The sequence below is a fragment of the Carya illinoinensis genome, chromosome 16 (genome assembly GCF_018687715.1).
Source record: "Carya illinoinensis cultivar Pawnee chromosome 16, C.illinoinensisPawnee_v1, whole genome shotgun sequence".
In the NCBI taxonomy this organism is placed as follows: domain Eukaryota; kingdom Viridiplantae; phylum Streptophyta; class Magnoliopsida; order Fagales; family Juglandaceae; genus Carya; species Carya illinoinensis.
Genome location: NC_056767.1, coordinates 10,677,392 through 10,686,204, shown reverse-complemented (window position 1 = coordinate 10,686,204; position 8,813 = coordinate 10,677,392). Strand labels below are relative to the sequence as shown.

Genomic DNA, 8,813 nt, shown 5'->3' with positions numbered 1-8,813 from the left:
CAATTGTTGTACCAAAGAGAATTAGATCATCTGCTAAAAGCAGATGAGAGGGATACGGTCCATTTCTACTAATTTTAATTCTTATGATGTTGCTAGTTTGTTCTTGTGTGGTTATTAGTTTTGAAAACACATCACTCCCTACTATAAGGAGAAAAGGAGAGAGAGGGTCTCCTTACCTAATTCCTCTATTTGGGTACTCTAGACCATGTGGTTTTCCATTGATTAAGTATGAGGTTATTGTGACGTACTCATTGATTCAATTTATCCAAGTGTGATTAAAACCAAAGCAAGGAATATAGCTAATAGAAATTTCCACTCCATAAAATCAAATATTCTTCCTATTCTACTGACTCAAGAAAAAAATATTTTAAATGCAAAATGATTTTATAAAAGTAAATTTATAAATCGACATAAATTTATAAGATAAGTTAAATGTACACTACAATAAAAATAATTTTATTATAACATATCATATTAAACCATATGAGTATTTTTTTTTTTTTGTGAAATATCTTTATCATTAAAGTATTTTTTTATTTAAAAAAAAAAAAAGAAGCTAAAATCTTAAAACAAGTAATATCTATCACATTCAGCTGAACCTTAGTGGGGGTAGTGTGGCGATGCAGTGTAGATGAGGACAGTGCATTCGATTTGCAGAAAATGCACGTGGGACATAAATTCCAACATAAATTCCAAATCAATTTGATCATGTCTTCTTTGCAATACCAAACTGAACTTTCCCCCGTCTTTTCCTTTTCTTTTTGCTTTTGTTTGGTCAATCTTTCTTTTGTTGTTTGACTACTACTGCTATTCGTGCAGGAAAGCTAAGCTTTCGGACCACAACATGTTCATCAATTTGTTTTATAGCACTTAGCTTTATTCTAAACAAACATTTATTTGCTAATGTTTTTTTATTCTTTATATATATATATATATAGTATGTGTTGTTTTTACATAATTGTTGGGATTCTCTATCTGTCTTAATATGTGTCTCTTTCACTTAATAATAAAATTATTTTACTACAAACAAAATTAATTGACATTGGACGAAATGTCATGCGACAAAAATATTAGAATTATTATATTATCAAGTCAGTGCGTAGAGTACATAATTCACGTCCTTTCAATGATAAAATTTGATTTATAAGATTTAAATTTTGAATCAAATTATGTTATTAAGTATTTTATTAAGTATGCTCTATATACCAAATTTATTGAAGCATAAACTTTTACAAAAGGGAAATGATTTTTCCATAGAAGGTGACCACGGATTGTGGCCACGGGTTGAGTTTTTTATTTTTTATTTTTTATTTTTTATTTTTCTTTTTAATGAATTTGTGATTTTTATTTTTTTTAATATTTAATGAGTTTAAAAAAATGTTTGAAAAAAAAAATTAAAAGACAATTTTTTACCTATTCAATGACTCTCTTGGTGGCCTCCTTCCATGGGAGTAGCATCACCCTTTCCAAAAGCATGAGATTTAGAAACTAAAAGTTTTAAAAAAAATTGATAGTTGGAAAGACAGAACAAAAAATATTAGATAGAGTCGTGGACTCTGTTTATCTATCTATGTATATGAAAGTTTGTGATTTTATCAGTTTTGTTTTGAGAAATTAAATAACTAATCAAAAAGTGTTACAGGCATAAAGAAATTATACAAAACTAATTTTATAAACTGATGTGATTTTATGTGATTCGTTAAATTTACTTTATGATATAAAAAAAATAACTTTACAATCTGACATACCATATCAAACTACGTTAGTTTATATATTTACTTTTGTGTAATCTCTTTATGATATAAAAAAAATAACTTTACAATCTGACATACCATATCAAACTACGTTAGTTTATATATTTACTTTTGTGTAATCTCTTTATACTACATCCACAAAATAATCACTAAAACAATATTACAAACTTATGTAGTTTTATCTGATTTGTTAGATCTATTTTACGATAAAAATAACTTTACAATCTGTCAAATCACATTATACCAAGTCAGTTTATAATATTATTTTTGTATAATTTTTTTTATGGTTAGAGTATTTCCCTTTTAGAGAGTGGGATGTTAAATGCGTTAAAAAAGAGACTAGTCCAATATAATGCTGTATATTGGAGGGAGGTCAAATGAGATTCTTGTACATCCCACATAAAAATCACATGAGGAATTGGTCTAATCTTCTCGTTCATATTTGCGGTGAAAATATATGAGAAATTAGACTTGCAATCACATTGTTACGCTAATATTAAATACAGTTTTAGAATGTAAGATACACTATTAAAAAGGGATTTTTTTTTCATATTAATCTTAGATTTATTCACTTTTTTTAAATAGAGCGCATGAGACTTATATATTTTAAAAATTATAAATATAATTTCTCATATAATATCCATGAATAGAGAACAATAGAGAGTTGACTTTGGCCCCGTTTAGATAGTAGAAATATTTTATCTCATTTTATTATTACAATTTTTTAAAATTTTCACACAAAATATAATAAATATTTTAATATTTTCAAATTTTAAAATAATAATTATTTTAAAAAATAATATTTTAATAATATTTATTCAACTTTTAATTTTTATCTAAAATCATCTCATCTCATTTCATCTTACGTTACAGTCCAAATCACATCCTTAAAAAAAAAAAAAAAAAAAAAAAAAAAGATAACAGGCACCCTTCATTTCCCATGTACAAAAGTTCGTGGCCTAAGCTAGACTCCGAGGAGTCAACAGTGTTAAAAACTTGTGACGATGTTTATGAAGTCAAGGGATGATGAAGTGGTCTTAAAACTACCCGTATAAATAGAATTATTGTTAAAAACAGTTTCTCTTTTGAATTAATCTAGATGTATTTATTAAAACAGAAATGATTTATCAACAACTTATATACAATCACCTAATATACTAATAATAATTTTTTAACAAAATTTCTCTTTACTTTTAATTTAGTTTTATATGATTAAATTTTAAAAACTATTATTATATTAAAAATTGTGATACGGTATTCTTATGATCTATACCTTTTTTGGTAGAAAAATATGAGAAATAATAGTTGTAATCGTAAAAGTTCAAGTGTATACAGTTATTTAAAAAAAATAAAAATAAATACAAAATATATAAGAAAAAATTAATTTTTTAATAATAAATTTTTTTTTTTTTTTGGAAACGACTACATAATTTTTATACACTAAATAACTTTATTTAACGTTACTCCAAAACCTTTATTTTTTTCTCGGCAGGATTAATATATTGATAGATAAACTAAGCAGTACATGAACATAGTATTAATTATATAATACAAATTACATAATGAAAGGAGAGTTTTTTCACTGTAGAAGTTGAGCATGCTAGGTAGAATCCAGTTTTATAGATTGGGAGTAATCCATTTTGCAAGATGGTGCGTGCACCAATTCTGAAAACGGTGAATTTTCTGCACCGTGCATTCTTTAAAATGGTATTATTCAGTCATGGCTGCTTATGGTGCGAAATGTGAATTGCCTTCTTTTTGGATGCTGCAAAATGTTAGACTGTAAAAAGAGTAAAGATGGGCAGCGTGGGATCCATTGTTTGACTGCAAAATGTTACATGTTACAGCTGGCCAACTCATATAAAAGATAACTAAATGTACATTCTCTTTAATAAATTAATAATCTAATTTTAGAAAGAGAACAATTCATTATTAGTGTTGTTGAAGCAGTATAGATCCACGTGATTATTTGATTCTGTAATAATTCTAACAAGATAATTACTGTACGATACTGCTTCTATATGTGGGATGGGACTGAACTAAACTAAACATAGCAATTATCCCATAGTTTGTCTGCGAGACACGAGACAGGAAAAGGCTTGGCATTGATATCCGTAGATTTGTTTTTTTCTCGCGTCAGAATCTGGAACGAGTGTCTTTTTGTTGAGGAACTTCAAGGACCATGGTTTTTCGTAGATCGTTTAATGGTGAAGGTGAAGAAACTGGTTTTGTTGGGATCTAATGCCCGTCTGCTCTAAATCTGGGAGTTCTTCAGTTCTTCTATCCCGTTTTCCCCCCTCCCTAGAATTGTAAGACTTGCCTTTTTAATTGCTCAAGTTTTTTGTCTTTTGGGTTGGTCTTGCATACCCAAAAGTTTTAACTTCTTTAGCTGTATTTGTTAATCAGTAATTATATTCTTGGGTTGTTTGGTTGCTGAGAAAATTTTTTAGGAAATATGTGATCTTGCTTAAAATATACGATACCAATTCCTCTCATCATGCCCCGTGTTTTCTGGACAATGAGTCAGAAAACTTTTGTTTCTTGTTATTGGCTGTAAGTAGCTAATACTATCATTCTTATCTGTCTGATCTCTTACTCTGAAGGACATGTTCATTATGAAGTTGTTTTCTGGTGTGTTTGCGTGTGTATATTCTGATGCATTACAGTCTCAACTAGATCTGAAATAATTCTTCCCCTATCCTGGCTAATTATGATGAATTTGGTTATTTTTTAAAACTTGTTTCGTACATGTAGTTAGTTTCATCAAAACTACACGTTATTGTTTGCTTTTAATTTGTTCCAATTTTACATGTTTATGGATTAAAATTTTCATTTGACCTCCCCAAATGGAACAAATGGAATAGGGAGTTGTTGAGATCTTAAGTCTTTTTTGTAACTCTCTCTCTCTCTCTCTCTCTCTCTCTCTCTGCCCGTTTCAATTTTTCTTGAACAAATTTATTGTTTTAATCTAAATTTCCTTAAAGATGCATTAACTACTGGTAATATTGTTTGAATGGTTCTACGTATAAGGAAAAAAAAAAAAAAATTTTGAGTGGTTTCATCTCAAAATATTAGAAAGGAAAAAAATAAAGCAGAAAATTAAAAAGAGACCGTAACTAGGTGATACTAGCAAAACACAGTACATCGGAGGTGAAAGAAACCAAATTTAGCAGTCTATACGTGTATCAGCAAATGCCATCAAGTAATTATTGCCTTTTAATCAATGCCGGTTTGACGATGAGAGATTACAAATGTACAATAATGGTGATATGGCAAATGAACAATAAGGTGATATTGAAAAGGACGTTTAAGATCTATGGTTGGTTCAGAATCATGGAAGCATTGTTGCTTGATAATGTTGCTCCAATTTGCTAGTTGAGTACTTGATCTTGAGGTAAACAATGTTGAAAGCTGTTCTAAAGAAAGTGTCCATGAAGTGATGGCCAAGGACAACTAACGCCGAAGTGAACTTTTGATTTTTGTTTCTTTAATCAAATCCTTGAAGTTCCTTTCCATGGCAAAACTTCCAGTTAACATTCTTTGTTATCCTAACCAATTTTTGAAGGTGCAAAGGTTAGTTTCTAAGTCAACTTGGCACTCCCTCTATCCTTGCCTCTTATTCTTGTAGTGGATGGCTTTCTTCTATTGGCTTTCCTAGGCTCTAATACTCTTATTTTTCCCTCATCACTCGTCTGAGTATGAGTTATTATGTTGCAATTAGCAATGTCCTGCTCTGATTGTGAACTTCTGTTACAGAAATTAGCATTCAACATTTTTATATTAGTCTTCACTTTCTGTGATTACTGGATTTTTTTTCTTCTTGTTACACTTCTCTTTCTATTCTGTGGTTGTCTTTTATTTATAGTTTTCTTCATCTAAGAAATTATAACCAAGAGAAAAATCTGAATTTCTTAAGACTATATAGAGTTGGCTCTGAACTGAAACCTTCCTTATTATGAAGATTTGATTGCCTTCTTGAAGACAAAACATTTTTTTCTTGAGCTACGTTGGTAACTTTTATTTTGAGGAAAAAAAAATGATATTATCTTGAAAAAAAAAATAATTTACTTGTAGTAGAGTCATTGAACTGCAAAAGAGGAGAACAATAGCTGGTATATCCATTAACTGTGTTCTTTTGACCCCACTGTTTCAGTTGTTTTTCTTTGTTTTCTTGCATTTGTTTGTATTGTTGTTCACTAGTCCAATATCTTTTAAATAAAAGGGTTAATGTCAGCATATTTCCCATGTGCTCAGGTAAAGGACAGCCATCAACTGATTTTTGTTTTGAACATTAAAGTAACATGAAGTTTGGATTGAAGAAATCCATTATGCCTTTTCGGTTGAAAAGAAAATCAGCCTCCCGGTTTTCTGTGCTTCATTTGAAAAGAAAATCAGCCACCAGGTTTTGTATGTTCTCTAAGGCAAAGTCAACTAGCTATGGTCCAGGCAATACTCCAGTCTATCTCAATGTGTATGACTTGACACCCATGAATGGCTATGTTTACTGGGCAGGCCTTGGTATCTTTCATTCTGGTGTGGAAGGTATGTTTTTGTCCATTTTAGAAATGCCAAATTCATGTCTTCATTAAAATGACTTGCGGTTAATCCCAGGATTACCCAGACTCTTATGCTTAGCTGTCTTTATTTAGCTTTCACTTGATGATATCTGTATCTACTACTTCTACTTAAATCAATAATATTATTCTTGGAGGAATAGGTAGTGTTTCAGTCCACGTGTGCTTTTTAAATTGAGCAATGCTACTCTTCATCAGTTCATCCTAAATTTGTCATCCTTAGTCACATCCAACTATGTGACATATTTTTAGCGGCTCACTTTGCTTTTAAATTGGAACATTTTGAAATAGTCATTGGAAATAGAGAGAAATTGAATGAGAAAATGGATCTTTATATGAATCTTGTTGAGACCCTAGGAGGTGCAGAATATTCGTGGTCTGTGCTTTTTGGATGCCTATTTTGGTGACTTGCAGGCGTGTGTGATTCTACTTAAAGGAGAAATTGGAGCTAGGCTAAACTCACTTTAACTGGGATGGGAGGGTGGGGGGATTGGTGTCCTGCATTCCATTATAAGTAATTATGTAATACAAGCTAAATAAAGAGAAAGGAGAAGAAATAAATTGCCAGTTGTATGAAAAAATTGATTTCTGATTCAAAAGTAGCATAACTAATAAATTTTAAAGCAAGTAGCATATGAAATCTGTACTTAGTTACTCTCACTTCTTTATATTACTTTTGGGTTATCAAATGAATGTCCACGACTTTCTGATAGCCACAACTGCTCTGTACAGTTCATGGTGTAGAATATGCATTTGGAGCTCATGACTACCCCACGAGTGGTGTTTTTGAGGTTGAACCGCAGCAGTGCCCAGGCTTCAAGTTCAGGAGATCAATATTCATTGGGACCACAAGCTTGGACCCTAATCAGGTGAGATCATTCATGGAGCGCCACTCATCAAGCTACCATGGAGATACGTATCACCTAATTGCCAAGAACTGCAATCATTTCTGCATGGACGTTTGTTACAAGCTCACAGGAAAACCAATTCCAAAATGGGTAAATCGACTAGCAAAAATAGGTACTCGCTCTTTATTTCCTTCTGACACATTGGTTTATTAGTTCATTTAATATTACTTGCATGGAGTTCTGTGCCAAAATATATTTTGGGCATTTTGGATTCAAATATTTGCTTGTATCCACAAAAACCAAGCCCTTCAAGATTTTCATCCCATGATTGTGCTGCTACCAATCCAATTAAAAGTTGATACATTTTGTCACAAATGACTTCTTATGCTTTGTAATAGAAATCTTAGTGAAAAATTTATCGGTCATCACGGCCTCCAATGACTTTCCCCTTTCAACCCTTGTAACTACAGACAGCATCATAATCTATGTGACTTGAACTGTTGGATTTTATATTTACTGTCTAGCTGGACAACTTTTCTTGTAGTTAAACCTTCTCTTTTCCTTAGGTATTAGCCTCTACTAGTAGAGTGGCACAAAAGTTTGTGTATTCTATGATGTTTATGTAATTTTGTTAATCAAATTTGTTTCCTTTGTGGTAGGTTCAATATGCAACCGCATACTTCCTAGAACCCTCAAGGTATCTGCTGTAAGGCATGACCATGATTACGAACTGCATGATAGTGAGAAGAAGAGGCTAAGGAGTTCCTTCAGTTGCCTTTCCTCGATCTCCACAAGGCAAAAGCAATTGTCAACATCTTCATTATTTCTACAATCACCTTTGAAAGGCTGCTTACCAGCATGGGAATTAAGGTGGTCTCACTTTGGTTCTTTGAAAGAGAGGTGAGAAAATGCTTGGAGGGTATGCAATCAGTTGATTTTCTTAGTTACATCGAACGGCTTAGCTTGAAGGGGAAATTTGTTTTTGTCCGCTGGCCCTTGAAGGCATGTGGCCCCTTAATTATCTTTCGAATTTAGTAGAGTCGGGAGTTGCTGCTTGTCGACATTGTAACACTAGTCTGATGTCGAAACCAGTAAGAAGAGAGAGCATGCATGTCAAAGCATTGCCCTACTTTAGCTGTAGATTGTACTTGTAGTGTGTTTTGTTTGATTTTATTTTATATTTTAGGTAGTTTTTGTTGTGCATGGCAGATTCTTTTCCAAAGTTTCTCAATTCTGGTATGGGTACAGAATGGAACTAATCTTTTGCTACTCTTCTTCCATTGTTATTCAGCCTGTAAATACTAATATAATGTGATGTTTGTGATGTTTCATCCTTCTTTCTCCTGTCTATTATAAGTTGAGCGATCAGAAGAAGGGATTTGGATAGGTATTGCTCGCTTTATAAGTTTGGTCGCTTTCAAGGAGAGTAGTTTTCTCACAAATTCAAAAGAAAATTGACTAAAATCACATTTGTAGCATTCTTATGTAGATGAAGTATTTTTCAATCAATGAATTGTCGGATTGATTGGCCATAAGGTGCATTTTAATTGGGAACTCTTCTCAAGTAAAAGAGCACTAATCTCTGTAAGTGAACAGATAAGACAAGCATCAACAAAAAGAGGATGGGAGAGGAAAAA

The 8,813-nt window shown here is 31.7% G+C and overlaps 1 protein-coding gene across 2 annotated transcripts; it reads left to right on the top strand.

Moving 5' to 3' along the window:
* Positions 1 to 3,769: 3,769 nt before the first annotated feature.
* Positions 3,770 to 8,513, top strand: LOC122298365 (deSI-like protein At4g17486). Of its 2 annotated transcripts, none has more exons than XM_043108088.1 (4): positions 3,770 to 4,016; positions 6,009 to 6,296; positions 7,061 to 7,348; positions 7,836 to 8,513. In XM_043108088.1, the coding sequence occupies exons 2-4, from the start codon at positions 6,056 to 6,058 to the stop codon at positions 8,078 to 8,080; spliced, it is 774 nt and encodes a 257-aa protein (XP_042964022.1). In that variant the 5' UTR covers positions 3,770 to 4,016; positions 6,009 to 6,055; the 3' UTR covers positions 8,081 to 8,513. The 2 variants fall into 2 exon arrangements, with proteins under 2 accessions (XP_042964022.1, XP_042964020.1); XM_043108086.1 differs by having other exon boundaries at positions 3,770 to 4,063.
* The last annotated feature ends 300 nt before the right edge of the window (positions 8,514 to 8,813 follow it).

Bases quoted from the DNA above. Each gene is read 5' to 3' on its own strand.
- LOC122298365 (XM_043108088.1), top strand. From the start codon at position 6,056: ATGAAGTTTGGATTGAAGAAATCCATTATGCCTTTTCGGTTGAAAAGA. The intron at 6,297-7,060 runs GTATGTTTTTGT...TGCTCTGTACAG, and splicing joins CTTTCATTCTGGTGTGGAAG to TTCATGGTGTAGAATATGCA. The intron at 7,349-7,835 runs GTACTCGCTCTT...CCTTTGTGGTAG, and splicing joins AAATCGACTAGCAAAAATAG to GTTCAATATGCAACCGCATA.